The following is a 17,380-nucleotide window of genomic DNA, read 5'->3' on the forward strand; positions in this document are numbered from 1 at the left end:
CTGAGACGGGCGGAACCGTTTTCGGCCAAAATGAACCTTTCCCTTTTCGGCCAATTCACTTTTCGGCCATTCTGGAATGTCCGTTTTCGGCCAGTACACTATTTTGGCCACCAATTAAAAATATTTTACACGGTTTTTTCTGTAATACTATACCAATTATTTTTTGTATAATAATCTTATAATATTATTTAGTAAAATACGTTAGTCAAATAATAAATAAAAAATATAAAGTCATAATTTTCATAATTTATAATTTATTTTAAAATCTCATATTATGTCAATTAACCCTTTGACGCCCACTATATGAATACCTTTTAGAAATTTTTTTTTGTTTGAAACTAGATTAAATAAGCATCAAATAAGAAAAATTTTGATTTTTTTAATTTTCACAACTTTTGAAGTTTTTGAAGTTATGATTCTGTATGGAGTCATTGGGTCGATACGGTTGTAATTTGATCCATTTTATAATATATACCTAGATACCTTTTTGTATTTTCAATTTTAAAACTACATATATACATATTTTCTTATAATAATCATTTTTGTGAAAAAGTTGAAAATAAATAATTTTTATCAAATATCAGTCAGTTTTATTTAACACATATTATTTTTAATTGAGTACTACATATGAAAATATTTTAACAATTAACACTGATATAAACTTACTTTTAGGAACTTAATTATTTTTAATAGAATTCATTCTACATAATAAATTATTGTACATAGATATTATAGGTAAGCATTTATAAAAATTTTAATATATATATATATATATATATATATAGGTTTTTTTAATAGTAAATAAATTAATAACTTGTTAACTTTGGTAAAATGTTTAAAAATTAAAATCTCGTATTATGTAAAGTAAAATAATATCTAAAAATTAAAATTATGAGTTTTGCTTATGATCAATTGATAAAAGAAAATCCCTAATAGAAGTTTAATATATAGAACGAAGATAATGATGAAAGATATTCTATAGGTATAGATAGTTGTTAGTTATTATTTTTATCCACCATCAACGTATAGATGTTGAATTCCCTATAATATAATCAGTAATCCCTAATAAGTCTTAATATAGAAGATATGTGTGCATGTGCTACAGTTATTAAAAAAATTAAATTTTCCTAGTTTTATTTTTTTTTGTGTAAATTTATAATATAATGTAACTTAATATTTTTTATTAAGATATGATTTACTATACAAAAAAGTAATTGGTATAGTATTACAGAAAAAACGGTGTAGAAAATTTTTAATTGGTGGCCAAAATAATGTACTGGCCAAAAAGTGAATTGGCCGAAAAGGGAAAGGTTCATTTTGACTGAAAAGTGTCCCGCCCACTGAGACTGGACCGGACCGGGCCTTAAAAAAATAATAAGGGCTAGATCGGACTTTCGTTTTCGTAAAAATGTTCAAGCCAGGCCGGGCTGGGCTTTTTTGGTAGAACTTTTCGGGCCGGGTCGGACTTAAGGATTTTTACATCTGGCTACACTTAGATATTTTATGGTTTTTTTTTTTTGTATGACAAATAATTGTTATTTAAAATAAAAAATGATAAATTCTCATTACGACGTAGGATAACTACAAATATTATGTAATTTGTGGAACGTGGTTACTGAGTAATGGGTATAATAAAGTTATTTATGTATAATTAATAAATATGTCATTAATAAGTGACAATACTATCAAAATATATGGCATATTATTAGCGGGGTAGAGGTACTTGTCTATTAGCGAGATTATTTCTATAGTATCATAGTACCAAGTATCAATATAAAATAGAAACGGTAATTTGAAGTATTTAAAGAAAATCCATTGTGTTTAACTATGGAGATTGTTAACACTAATTTAGGATATTATACTATACCCGGTTTCAGCTACCTAGTTTTAATGTTCTAAGTTAGTGTACCACTGAACATATTTTGCATACCTACATTTGTTTGTTTGAATCATTATTATAAGGTAAGTTTTTTAATGTTACCTACGTATTTAATATATATTTGTATTTTTTTTCATTTCACTATTTTATCAGTGTTTATTATGTAAAAAGTAATAACATTAAAGAAAAAACTGTTGAGGCACCTAACCTATTACTTTTTAAAATATACAATATATATGCAGATTTATTTTACCTTTCTAAAAATACAATAATAATCAATTTATTGTTTTAATTATTTGTTAAAAGAATCACTTAGGTAGTGTAATGTACGTGGTTGCATTGTACACTGTGCATTTTAGTATATATGATACGTAATACATGTGCAAGTACAATTTTTGAAAGTAAAGTTAAAAAAGTCTTATTAAATTAATTCGTTTTATTTATTTTGTATCAGCTCATTCATTAATGAAGTGATTGGCATATGTTCGGTGCCAGGTAGCGCAGACATTACAGGTAGTAGGTTTCACAACAATTTGTTTTTAAGATTATAATGAATGGGTAATTAAATAATATTGATGAATAATAAACAGTGACTGATTTTAAATATTATTTTTTTATTTGATAATCTATATTATAATTTTTAGAAATATTATACTGTTATATTATATATATATTACTCATTTTAAAATATAGGTACCTACTTGACACTTTATACTTAATATCTATTTAATATTTTATTGCACAGCGCCCAGTGTCTACATACGTTTTTAAATCCAAAGTTTATAAGATTCGCATAATAACGATTGTTATAAACCGAGGAGGAGCCAACAACTGTTTTCCAACTTTTAATAAACCGTGAACGTGTATTTAAAAGAGAATATTATCTGATTTCTGAGTACAAGATAGTAAATAAAAATTTACTATTTACCGATTTTAGCATTTGATCATCATACAAAGAATTATCGACTTTTTAAAATTTCTTTAAGAGGGGCATTTTCCATAGTCTGCCCGCTCCCAAATAACGCCTCTGGTCGGTCTGTACCGACAAGTGCAATGAGATTAGAGCACAATCAATAATTCTTATACATTTCAATAACATTTATAATTTCTATCATTTTCAATAATTCTCATATATTTCTATAACTTATAAATTCAATAATTCTAAATAATTATCATATACTTTAACTATACACTTCACTTTACTTCTAAATTTTATAATGGATTAGCTACTTCCAAGGGATAGGGTTTTATTTTTGTGTCACGGTCTAATCCTCAATATTGTATCTTTAACTTCAATAATTCTCTTTTAATTCTCAATTTAATTCTCGATTATATACTTATACACAAGGGGGATCATAACATTCTAATTAATTATTCTCTCTAATAATTTTCAATTTTTCATAATTATCATATTATACACAAGGTGGAGTGTGACGATTCAATTATTTATTTCCAATTCTACTCTTAATATTAATCCAGTTAAACGTACAAAGTTGTATCTAACTTATCTAAATTAATTATATGCTAACAATAAGCGGCATTGGAAGATCCACTGGACATCATTGATTGAATGATTGAAATTGTTAATTAACTGCACTCTGGTTCTTCTTTTCTAGAGTTGCCTAAGGAAGATTTGCAGTTTTTCTCCTTGACAATAATCAGCAATAAGTGACTACCTTCATGAATTGAACTTCATGATAAATTCTTTTAAAAAAAAGAGAACTACCGACTGCTAGTTGGTGTGTATCAGCTAGTGCAACGAGAATAAAGCACAGTCAATTGTACAGCTTCTCAATCAATGTGGATTACGATATGAGGTAAAATAAAATGAACTCTCGACTTAAAAATAATAGCTTTTTTGCAAATAATTCTAAGTTCAGATATTTTATAACTTATCAAACAGTTTTAATTCTAATTTATTTATTTAGCACGTAAACCGACGTGAAAGTGTTGACTTGCATTAACTGAACTAAAACACATCTGAAAATGGGTTTGTTCGGGATTTCCTTTTATACCCCGATCTCGTGTGAATTTCCTTATTGTTCTTTGTTTCATTGATTATCCAATAAAGAATGTGGTCAGTGATATATAATTCCTAAACATGGAGATTCTCTGTTAATCCAAGACGTGGCTTTTATCTAATGATTATAGTACTCTCAGCATCGAATTGTTTGTCACATATATTTTAATAAATTTATTTATATGATTATTTATGTGTGATCCACACTTCCTTATTTTTATATGAATCTTCACTGATCATTAATTTAATATATCCTAAGTGTGTGTTTTATGAAATCCTTGATTTACTCATGTGCATACATTCATTATATATAAATGGGTAACTGTAATACCCTTTTATGTATGTATTGTGATTGCATGTATTTACAGTTTCAACATCAATAGAAAGTTCATGAACTCATAACAATTTATTATTATTGTTATAATCAGAAAAAAATGTACATATTTTATTTTGAATAAGTAAACATCTATAAATATTGAGAAAAATGATCTTGAGAATCCCTTTTCTCACCAACCTCGTTTGACTGTCATTGATTTATTCTATACATATTCTGTAGTCATTGCATTCTGTAGTATTATATAATACATAAATGTTAATTGTCAGTATCAACTAATAACATTTATGTTACAATGTCACACCTCACAGTTTTACTCTAAAAGTTATAATTTTAATAATAAATCACTTCATCAATATTAAAGTATTATATTAAACTATATTACATTTATTATATAAGTGCATTTTTATTATAGTAAAATTAATTATTTATTTTGAATTCAGTTTTGTACAAAACTTGTTGATGATAATAAAATGATAACCTAGAATAAAAAAAAAAAAAATAAACAAGTTTTAAAATTGACTTTATCAATTGGTATGCAGTTACTTCCCCGTCCGATATATTTTCTTCTTGCTATTTAAATAGTTTTTTGTCTAGATTTTATTTAGCCGTCAATGATATCATCATATTTTAATTATAACGTTAAGTTACTCGTACTTTCTATAATTCATATGACAAAGGAATTTAATCTTTCTAGCAACTAAGTTGATCTTAATTACTTTTTCTTATTTTTAAAATGGAAAAATAACGTTCTGTGGTACAATTATTATCTTGTGTCAAGGGCGTGAGCAGGGGGATAGTTGACCTCTCCTTAGTCCATAGCTTATAAATATATTAATTTCTAACGATATTTTAAATTGATTCATTTATTACCCAATATTTGAACTCCTTATACTCGTAACTTTTCAAATTTTAACTTTTCAATACATTTTTTTTAATTTTATTTTAAGTATTTAAATAATTATTTTCTACCTAATGAAACAGTTTTTTTTTTTATCAAACATTAGTTTTAAATAAATATTTTTAATGTATCTCGGTTTTTTTTTTGTATATACCATGTAAGTTATAATTAAAAATTAAAAAATAAGATAAAAATTTTTACTTGTAAAAATTTAAAAATACACTTAATAAATAACACAAAAATGTTATGATGATAGGTTTACCCCCCTCCCACCACTGATGAAATGTCTAGCTATGCCCTTGGTTGGTTTTAAGTCAAATATTCGATAATTATTATGTTATTTTCAATAAAACACATAATTTGATGAGTGTGAAAATGTAGTATTTCATTTATAAATTTGACTCATTAACGCAAATTTAATAAATTTGTGACTTAATTTGTGACTAAAAATAATATGAAATATACGACTAAAAAATTAATAAATAATAATTGAAAAGAACATTTTTTAATGGGAGTATATATATCGGTCGAGGAAGTGTTCATAACTTAAATAAATTATCACCATTAAGTGTTAAACCTATGCTATTTTTATTTCGTCACTCTCAAATTTACCCTACGGTTTTATTTGTATGAATTTTAAGGCAATTATAAATTATAAATATATAAATAAATAATATATATGTATAAATAAATAAATAAATCAATTCGTAGCTAAGAGTATTATTAGTATATGTGCTGTGGCACCCCCTTATGAAGTGTAACGACCGTCACATCTTTTTACAGGGGTGAGTGGTTCGAGGACTAAGAACACTAAAGTTATAAGTTTAGTTTTGTGATAGAAAATCAATTTTGGGATAGTATTACGGTAGTAATTACTTAGTTATTAAACTAGAGAAAGGCATTTTCTAAGAAGTAACACACAGGCTATTAGTGTTAACATTGAGTATATTAGTTGTAGTGTTAGGTGTTGTATTAATTGTTTACTTTAGTAATTTATTTTTATTTTATGTAAGAACTGAGAACTACATAATCATATTATGTGTATACCCACTACATACAGTGGCGTCCAAATATTTATCACTAACCCGTGTAGTTAATAATTGTAACCACCCTCCACATTCAAATAGTTACAACCTTTCAAATAATAATTGTATATAATAATAGTTTCACAAATACCTAAATAATTTAGTACACTTATTGTAAATTTGGCTATTATATTATAATTCAACGTAATCATTTTTATTATATCATAGAGATGACTAAATATTATACATTGTACATGCCAATTAACAAGACCCACCCATTACCATTGAGCATTCGCGCAACTGCACTACTTGGTAAGCGGTATGAGCATCAGTAGTAGGTTAACTATAAGCAGTAAAGACTACTGTAATCCATACCACTCAATTTTCAGAAAATTAGTCAGTTAATCCATGATATACCTAAATAACGTTATATATATGATCGCAACAGTCCATATTTGATTCAAGTGTGCGCAATACGTTGCTTCCTTACCTATTTTTTCATATGAATACTATACGCCAGGGATGAGCAACTCAAAGTAACTATAGGGCCAATTTTTAGAACTTTAAAATGTGATGGGCTATAGTGAAGAAAATAAAAATAAAAAAAAGGGTCATCAAAATTGATAATTAGCTTTTATTTTTATCATTTTAATTTTACGACTGAACCAATACAATATAATAAGCGCCTAATACCTATATCTAAGTTAGCTGTGCCGATATGAATTTATATTATATTTAGAAGTCTAATGATTTAACTGCAGTTCAATACTATAGAAAAATATAATGCTCGTATCTACATTTTATGATTAACGTGATTAAATTAAATACTGATAAACGATGAAATGTTACGAAGTGATTTTAAAATGTAGCACGGGCCGGATAAAAGAAGTAAGCGGCCACCAGTTGCCCTTTCCTGCTATACGCTATGCTATGTCACGTGGTTACTAAAGGACTTGAACGCCAAAAAGTTTCGAATTTACTATGTTATTCCTATCATGAGTTTTTTTTTCTTTTAGATTCATAATGTTTATGATGTTTTATGTTCATGCAAGTATTGCAGCGATGCATAATATGCATTGTAAGATTAAGATTAATTAATTTTTATTTTTATTTATACTATTACAATCTGGAATTTTATTTGCATGTATAAAATCTATGAATGTTCATTATAAATAAAAATGTAAAGTTTTAAGAGAGGTGTGGTGAACTACGCCCCTCTCTTTTTGTATATACACTAATAAAGGGATGGGTAATATTTTTTTTTTACTTATTACATTAAAAAAATATAGCTTGATGTCACTGGATATGTGTACTCTGCGACCGGTTTCAAATCAAAAATTCATTATCAAGTAATTCACAAAATCAAAAAAATTGCTTTTTTTTTGACTGAATTACCAGATGACAATTTTTAAATTGAAATTGATCTTAGAATACACATATTTTAACACTCCAGGTTCAGCATTTATTTATTTCTACATATATAATATATATTTATGAGTACCTCTATATTTATTTACGAGGATTAACCATTTACTAATTTTTATTTTATTTTATTATTTTATGATAAATTATAATGTTGTATTAGATTAAAAAAATCTAAGAGGATTATTATATTAAAGATTTAGAGAATTAAAAATTACCTAATTATAAAATCATTACTAATCTCTATGCTTAGATCAAGAAATTAAAATAAGGGGGCTGAATAAAAAAATGTATTTCAAGTACATTAAATCCTTGTCATGAAGTTGAAGTTTTGAAAGCGAATAAAATTATAATCATAAATGCATATTGTAAAATATTAATAAAAAAATGTAATAACAAAATTACCTATTATTGCATAGTTACATTATGTAATAAAATAGGCAAGAGTACAAAATATTTAGTAGTTGTAAAAAAGATAACAGTTTATTAGCAAATTAATTTGACCAATTCTCTATTTTTATCCTTCTAGGTTCAGTATTGGTTATACACAGTGATGTAAAAATACTGTATTTTATTTTTTAATTGTATAATACGTGTATTATACATGTATTATATATATTATATATGTGTATGATACAGTATTTAACAAAAATGTTATGGTGTTTACTATGCTAAATATACAACTGGCGAAGTGTAATAAGAATGTAAGATCAATTATAGACATTATTAGGTCGACCCAAAGTAAAAAGAAACAGTAACTAACGTTTAGGAACTTCAATTAATTGTAACTTGTAGCCTGTAGGTAATTAAATAGAATTAATAGAATTTAGTATAATATTATACTGCGGTCTATTGTCTACGATTATGACTTATGACTTGAGTTTATGACTTAGCACTTATCGTATGTATTACTACGATTTACAAATATTTCGACTAGAATCATGGAACTTAAGTTAATAGGTCTATCGTCTATGGCTAGAATAGTTCTTTATAATGGACAATGATGCTCATTATTTATAATTTTTTATCTATGATCGATGCCAACCGGCAACTACCTACCAATAATCATGTTACTTGTGTTGCCGTGCTCCGTCGTTTTATTACTGTTATCACTGATTTTTTTTTATATATACCCTTGTATTTTACTTTTTTATACATGACGTATAATACGCCTGTATAATACAATATTATAAAATATATATTATACAATTTACATCACTGGTTATACAAAATGTTCAAGGTTTTGACTTCTGGTTTTTACTGTAGGATTTGATAAATTGCCCAGTAGCAGTAAATTGAACGAATATTTCAACGGTAATAAGTCGCAAACGGATTACTGAAATTAAATTCTGTAAACGTTAAAATTATTTTTTTCAGTATGTTTATAAATTTTCGTTATCGAAAATAGATATTGCCATTTAAAAATCGAAAGTTGATAGTGTTTTATCAAATAAGGGAGGAGGTTAAAATTATCAAAATTGTACACAGTGTAAAATAGTAAAACCTAGAAAGTTTAAAAAAAATTATTTTAAAATTCCTAATACTTCCCGAGATATTAACTGGTTCACGATAAAAAAATCACCCTGTATTTTGTCATATTATAACGATTAATTTAATTAATTATACTTTTATTAATATACAGCGTATATAGGTTGAATTAATTTTATGAACTAATTTTTATAATTTAATATTTAAGCTAATATTTTCAGAAAATTTAGGTTTTTTTATGATTAAATAATTTGATATTTGAGCTAGTTGTATTAGAAAGTATAGTGTAATGTATTAATTTTCGGAAAAACGGATAAATTTAGATATTTTGACCGTTGGAGATTTTGTCCTTGGATATTTTGGTTTGGATATTTTGTCCGTGGATATTTTGTCCTTGGATATTTTGACCTAGATTCATACGAATTACAGGTATAAATGTAAAAAAATAATTATATATTTACACTAACATTAATGTATTTAAAAAAAGATATAAATGAATTGACTTATACAATTTATCTTATAATAATTATTATAATTATAATTATATCGGTCGTGCGTGACCGAGACTTAATGCTCATTTATATGATGATAGTACTGTCATGATACTACTGTCATATGATTGTATGACAGCTACTGTCATAGTAGATATACAGAATACACATTGACGCTAAATAGCGATAGTGATAGTGATAGTCACTGGCAGTGGATGATTTTTGTAGTACTATTGAATTGTTTGTTTGATTGTGAGATGATTGTTTTGAATATGAAACAAAAACTAAAAGTAGTGAAAGAAAATGGGTAAAAAAATCTGACTTAGGAATTTCTAATACTTCGGTACAATCGGTTATGAAAATCTGGTATGGCCTTATTTCACAAACACGGATGTTCTTCATAGCTTTTAAGAAATTCTATAGTGTCAAATAGCTTAGAGGACATGACTATTTACTATAATTTATGATATTTAAATTTTAAATTAACCGATTAAACTATAGTGGACTCGTGTATATAATAGATAACACTATGACAGAAATGTATTTCCGAATGAACTGTGTTTACACGATAACAGTCTACGATAGCTACTGTCATGCAAGCCCGATAGTACTGTCAACTATCTAGCTCAGATAGATAGTGTGACAGTACTATTATAGTTTCATGAAAGTACCATGATTTAAAGTATATTTTAATATATATATATATATATATATATCTTAAACCGTGGTTACCACCAAATAATTTACACCATGACAGTTCCTTGACAGTGACTGCCGTAACTGCGACTGTCAAGGTTTACTGTCATCAAGTAAATGAGCCTATAGAGTATAATAATATACAATATGATAATGTACAATCCGTGGTCAAAACGGAAAAATATTTTGTTATCAAATCATGAGTTCAAAAATGTACAGATAGTTGTTGTTGGACCAACAATATACTAAATTTAAAGAAAACCAAATCCCAAGGGGTTGGGCGATCCACTTATCGCTCAATCCCTTCTAATCGTCACTGTCTAGGTTATGACTGTTGAGGGCTATATGAATAATTATGATTATAAATCATTACTAAATGTCAATAAGCAATACAATATAATATTTTATAATTATATTAACGCTCCTCTTTGTTTAAATCGATAAATTGAAAATTAGTGTAATCTTTGAAATATTTTAAGTACAAGTCTCCATAGCTCTCCTCTTGTATCCACCCCTGTTCTTTGCTGATTTTGAAATTTATAATGTTTTAAAAGTGTAGTTTGTGGGGTTTAGGAAATTATTTTAATGTTTGGGATCATAGAATAATAAAAATTCTTATTACTTTTTGCTTGGAATGCACTAGAACGGCTTTGTAATTCAAATATATATGTAATTTAATAATGCACTTACATTTGATGAAATATGCATTCAAATATGCACTATAAACTTCAAAAGATGCATTTTATGCAATTTATATGCATTAAGAATCTTAAACTATGCACGACAAAAATGTATAAGTATTTTTTAAAATAATAAGAATTAGCCATTCATATTTTTAAAAGTTATATTTTATTTCTTTGATAACATTTTATTAAAATTATAATTAATGAACACACGTTGTGACGAAAATAAATTCATAGATTGTAATACACACGTCAATAGGAGGAGGTTGGTGCGCAATAACATTATTTTCACGGTACTGCTTTTAACTTATAAAACCCAATGTCATTCAAAAATAAAAATACCGATAAAATACTAAGATTTTGTAAACATGTTGAAAATGTAAAAAAAATTCAAACATTTATTGATCAAATTTTTTCTTTAATTTCCATAGATTTGTTGAATTTACATAAAATCATATGCGCTAATAACTTCAAAGAATAAACTATGTGCCAAGTATGTAAAATCATGTTATTTTACTTTACATCTTTAATACTATTGTTCAGAATTTTAAACAGATTAAAACCGTTTTTTTATTAACCGGTTTTATTGGAAAATGTGTATGAACGAAAACAAAAATGAAACCACAATTACTAATTTTATAGAAAGAAAACGAAATAGTTAACCAGAAAAATATTTTTCATTCTCGAACGGAAATAAATACATTTTTGATTACGAAAAATAATTAATATTTAATTTTAGTTTTTACACATTTTGTTTAGTTGGTCAACCTGTTTTGTATGACAAAGACAGGTAAAAATTATTAGAAAAATATAAAATATTTCGCAAGATAAAAACTGAACAATTGGTAAGTGGGACTACGATTAATGACGACTAGAAACCACATTGTTTATTGTTAAAATACCGCTTACGATGGTGTTACCTTAAATTGTATCAAATATTTGTGAATTTGTTCAAAATTTTAAATTAATATGGGTTTTCTTTTTTGATTTACTCGATAGTAAATATTGCAGTTATGTTGTTCATTACGTGTGTTAGTATATTCAATATTTTAATAAAAAATTAAAAATGTGTATCATATTATTTATTGTGTATTAATATATTATAAATATATAAATTATAAACTTATTTTATGAATATCTCACGATAGTTGAATTTTCTATTTAATTATTTCATAATTATGACAATAAATTTTCTGAGGTATAAAATTGTTATAAAAAAATATATTTTTTTAAAATAACAAAATTAACCGGTTTTATTACTTTGAAACCGGGTTTTAAAAAACTATAAATTAGAAGATCAATTAATCAGTTTTTAAAACCGAATAAAATAATAGATGAATGAAAACCATTAACCATAAAAGTTATTATGATTTGAAGCCCTGCTATTGTTATGAAATGGATTTGTTTTTTTTTTCATATGGCAATTTGTATCTCACTTAGCATGTTTTCCGATGTAGAAAAACAAACATGTAAATGCATAAAATAGCCATCCCTATATATAATATACTGACTTTTCACAAAGAAAATATCAACCTTTAAAAATAAGTGTTTTTAATTTCAAAGAAATTTATAATCAAAACATGTTTTTTGATTGTTAGTAAAATATGGTAGCTATTACATTATTTACAGCTAAATTGTAAATTTAATTATAGTTTAACCTATTTAGTGAAAGACGTATATTACCTGTATTTAAAATATGTAGATCTTGTCTTATAGAAAAATATATTGCTAACTGTTTCTTTATTTAAAATTAAACACTAATATATTATGTATATAGAACCAATTAAAAGAACTTTGGAAAACTAAATCTTCTATATGCATATTGAGGATAAATTTTGACCAATTGATATTCATTATCCTGAAAAAAGTATTGTTTGTTATTGATAATAAATAACGAACTACGTCAAATGTATATAGTCGCGTCCAGACTAGACGACCAAGGGTACCGAAGGCACATGTGATGACCTTCTTCGGTGATGTGGGTCTAGGTGTAGACTGGCGATCGAACGAACGACTGCGGCGAATGTAATGTACCTTCGATTGCCTTTGCTCGGGGAGCGATATATCAAAGGAATTCGTTATCAGTTTAGACACGATTTGTTGATATTTTGGTCTTCGTCAACATTTGGTCCGATCGGATATATAAAATAAATTGTGTGCGTTCACAGTTTAAAACAGCGAAGGCTTCCAAACGTGGATAAACGACGAATTCGTAATGAGTTTAGACAGTATACCAATGTTCTCACATCTAAACACAGCTAACGCCGAATGTGGAGACGTTGACTTCGGTTGCCTTGGTCATGTAGTCTGGACGCAACTTATTATAAATCTTACCATATCAGTGTCTGTATTAACTTTTTGAACTTCAATATCATTTTCTTTTATCATATGATTATTTAGACTTTTTTCTTTTACAATTTCTGGTTTTAGTTTTTTATTTTTTTTTCGCATTTTAGTTTGATTTTTACGCCTAATTTTTACTAAATTTTTTTTTTTGTTTCTTTTAGAAATATCATAATTTTTATCGCTTGAATTATCTTCTGTATGAATTTCATAATTTGTTCTCTTCCTATATTTTTTTGGTCGCTTTTCGTCTTTTAATTTTCCTTTCAATACATTTATTTTTTTTTTAATTCTTGTAAGTAATTTTGGTTTAACCTTATACTTTAAAGTTTTAACAGATTCGTCATTTTCATCCGATATTTCTGAACTAGAATTATTATCACTAAATGAAAGCGAATTTCTGTTTTCTACTTTCTTTTTTTTCTTTTTCGAATGACTATTTTTATTTCGTATTTCAACATCATTATCGAAATTATTTTTATGTTTTTTATGCTTTTTTTTATCTTTTTTCTCATTTTTATTTATTATTTTCGTCTTGCGAGTTTTATTATTATTTTTATTTGATTTTTTAGATTTTTTGATTTTATTATCATCACCACTTGCATTGCTGTTATTACTTTCAATGGTTTCAACTCCTTTTTGTAAAATTGAATTAGATTCCAATGTATTACTTTCGTTGGATGGTTTATCTATGGATTTGGTACTAGGTGATTTATCTTCGTCGACTTTTCGAACATTCGGTGTTATTCTTTCACTAACCTTATTATTGAGTCCTTTACTAGATAATTTATCGAGCTCGGAAATCTTATTTTCTATATTATCAATTTTGCTAAACATTTGCTTAATATAGTCATTATAAAGATCATTACTTTTATCATTAGTATTGTTATTATAATTGCTAATTGTAGCTTTATCGTGACCTGTTAAATTTTCATTTATTGATATTAAATTTGTATCACGATTTTCAGGGTTAGGCAAGTAATCAAAATGATTTCCAATTGTTTCTTTGTTATTACTTAAATCTCTATTGAAGTGGTCAATGCCTGTATTAATATTGAAATATTTATTTCTCTTTGGTGGTACTTTTTCCCATAAATTATCATTAGAAACACGCTCTTCATATTTAGTTTTGAATTTAGGAATCATATAACCATATGGATTATAATCATACTTTGGATTAATATCATATGAACGAAAATCCTTATTTTCAGAAGTAACTATGGTCTCGTATGGTTGAGATATCAGTGACGTATTTTTTGGTATAGGTCTCTTTCTTTTTCTTATAATTTTTGAAGAATATAAACTACTATTGTCTGATATTTCCGAAATGTTCTCTTGTGAGTCATGTAACACATGCTTTTTTTTTTTAACAGCTGGAAGACTATTATATCCATTAAAAGATTCCGAAATGTAAGGTCCATTAAATATTTTCGAACTGTTTTGTAAAATTTTCGGTTTTTTCTTATTCCTATGAATTCTGTTTGAAATTTGTTCATTGTTTTTATTTTCACTCACTGAAAAATGTTGCGGTAGATGTATATGTATATGGGGAAGTACATGACTATTTAAAATATTTCCTTGGGTTGTTAGTTCATTATTAGAAGTTTGAAACGTATCATTTTCAAAAAGGGAATCAGTATGATTCAACAATTTGGTAGGAGAATTTTTGATCTGAATGTTCTTCATCGGTTTCAAATTTTGTGAAGGTATATGAGCAATATCAATCCCCGAAAATTTCTCAGTTTCAGTAAAGTTTCGTTTATCATTCGGAAATTTATTATAATTTTCTCCATTTCCATTATAATTCAAATTATGCTTTATAGTATTAATGTTATTTAAATTATTTGGTTGTTTGTGAAAATTTTCTGCCGAAGGCAACATTGGATTGAGAGAAGGAATTTTTTTATTATCATCATTTCCACTTTCATTATGTTTTTGATTAGTGGTTCCCTCGCTGGAACGATCAGATGATTTCACCACTGGGTGGAAAAACGATGAACCTTTTGAATCACTAAAATTGGAAGAATCAGTGGACGAATTAGGTTTTTCTCCGTTTCCATTACCATCGATGGGGTGTTTTGAGTTTGATAATGGAACGGTATTAATTTTATCCACTTCAGAAATCACTGCTGTTTCATCGTTCTTATGAATTGTGTGATCTGTAATGGGAGGAATGTCGTTTTGGGGCAAATTCTTAGTAGGAATCGATATAGATTTGTCTTCTGGGTTCAATGGATGTTGATCGCCTTTGGAAATATCTGTAGACGATGTTTGACCTTTTATTTCAGGATTAAATATATTAATATTGCTTAAAATATTTGGTGATAATTTATTATCAGAATTTTCATTAGGAGGTAGTGTGGGTTTGAGTGAAGGAGTGTGTTTATTATCATCTTCTCTACTATTATTTGGTTCATGATCAATTTTCGGGTCCTCAATACGATCAGACAATTTCTTCACGTGGTCGAAAAATGATGAACCTCCTGAATCCCAGAAATCTGAAAAATCATTGAAGGAATTTGGTTTTTCTCCATATCCATTATCATCCATGGGGTGTTTTGAGTCTGATAATGGAACAGTATTAGATTTATCCACTTCGGATTCCATTACTGTTTCATCATCCTTATGAATTGTCTGATCCGTATTAGAAGATGAGTCATTTTTGGGCATCTTTTTAATAGGACTTAAAATAGACTTGTCTTTTGGATTTATTGGATGTTGATCGTCTTTCGAAATATCTTTAGATGATGTTTGATCTTGTTTTTCTGGACTAAGTGTATTAATATTGCTTAAAATATTTGGTGCTAATATATGAACATCATTTCTATTAGGAGATAGTGTGGGTTTGAGTGAAGGAGTGTATTTATTATCATCTTCTCTACTATTATTAGGTTCATGATCAATTTTCGGGTCCTCAATACGATCAGATAATTTCTTCACCGGGTCGAAAAATGATGAACCTCCTGAATCCCAGAAATCTGAAAAATCAGTGAAGGAATTTGGTTTTTCTCTTTTCCCATTATCATCCATGGGTTGTTTTGAGTCTGATAATGGAACTGTATTAGTTTTATCCTCTTCGAAATCCATTACTTTTTCATCATCCTTATGAATTGTCTGATCCGTAGTAGGTGTGTCATTTTTGGGCATCTTTTTAGTAGGACTTGAAATAGATTTGTCTTTTGGATTCATTGGAAGTTGATCACCTTTGGAAATATCTGTGGTTGATGGTTGATGTTTTATTTCAGGACTTAATGTATTCATATTGCTTAAATTATTTGGTCGTAATTGATTATCAGAATTTTCATTAGGAGGTAGTGTGGGTTTGTGTGAAGGAGTGTGTGTATTATCATCTTTTCCACTATTATTATGTTCATGATCAATTTTCGGGTCCTCAATACGATCAGATAATTTCTTCACCGGGTCGAAAAATGATGAATCTCCTGAATCCCACAAATCTGAAGAATCATTGAAGGAATTTGGTTTTTCTCCGTCACCATTATCATCCATGGGGTGTTTTGAGTCTGATAATGGAACAGTATTAGATTTATCCACTTCGGATTCCATTACTGTTTCATCATCCTTATGAATTGTCTGATCTGTATTAGGAGGTGAGTCATTTTTGGTCATCTTTTTAATAGGACTTAAAATAGACTTGTCTTTTGGATTTATTGGATGTTGATCGTTTTTCGAAATATCTGTAGATGATGTTTGATCTTGTTTTTCTGGACTAAGTATATTAATATTGCTTAAAATGTTTGGTGCTAATATATGAACATCATTTCTATTAGGAGGTAGTGTGGGTTTGAGTGAAGGAGTGTGTGTATTATCATCTTTTCCACTATTATTATGTTCATGATCAATTTTCGGGTCCTCAATACGATCAGATAATTTCTTCACCGGGTCGAAAAATGATGAACCTCCTGAATCCCACAAATCTGAAGAATCATTGAAGGAATTTGGTTTTTCTCCGTGCCCATTATCATTGATAGGGTGTTTTGTTTCTGATAATGGAACTGTATTAGTTTTATCCTCTTCGAAAACCATTACTTTTTCATCATCCTTATGAATTGTCTGATCCGTAGTAGGTGTGTCATTTTT

At 27.3% G+C, this 17,380-nt stretch overlaps 1 protein-coding gene across 1 annotated transcript in view; it reads right to left on the reverse strand.

Annotated features, from left to right (window-relative positions):
- Positions 1-9,283: 9,283 nt before the first annotated feature.
- Positions 9,284-17,380, reverse strand: part of LOC112689309 (putative uncharacterized protein DDB_G0282133) — a 30,844-nt gene continuing 22,747 nt past the window's right edge. Inside the window, exons 14-17 of the mRNA XM_025562955.1 lie at positions 13,799-16,560; positions 13,274-13,759; positions 12,623-12,797; positions 9,284-9,477 (exon numbers count right to left, since the gene is read on the reverse strand). Of these exons, the coding sequence (XP_025418740.1) occupies positions 12,723-12,797; positions 13,274-13,759; positions 13,799-16,560 (3,323 nt within the window). The 3' untranslated portion in view covers positions 9,284-9,477; positions 12,623-12,722. The remainder of the gene's footprint in view (positions 9,478-12,622; positions 12,798-13,273; positions 13,760-13,798; positions 16,561-17,380) is intronic.

Source organism: Sipha flava, unplaced genomic scaffold (assembly GCF_003268045.1).
Source record: "Sipha flava isolate LNK unplaced genomic scaffold, YSA_version1 43_pilon_pilon, whole genome shotgun sequence".
Classification (NCBI taxonomy): domain Eukaryota; kingdom Metazoa; phylum Arthropoda; class Insecta; order Hemiptera; family Aphididae; genus Sipha; species Sipha flava.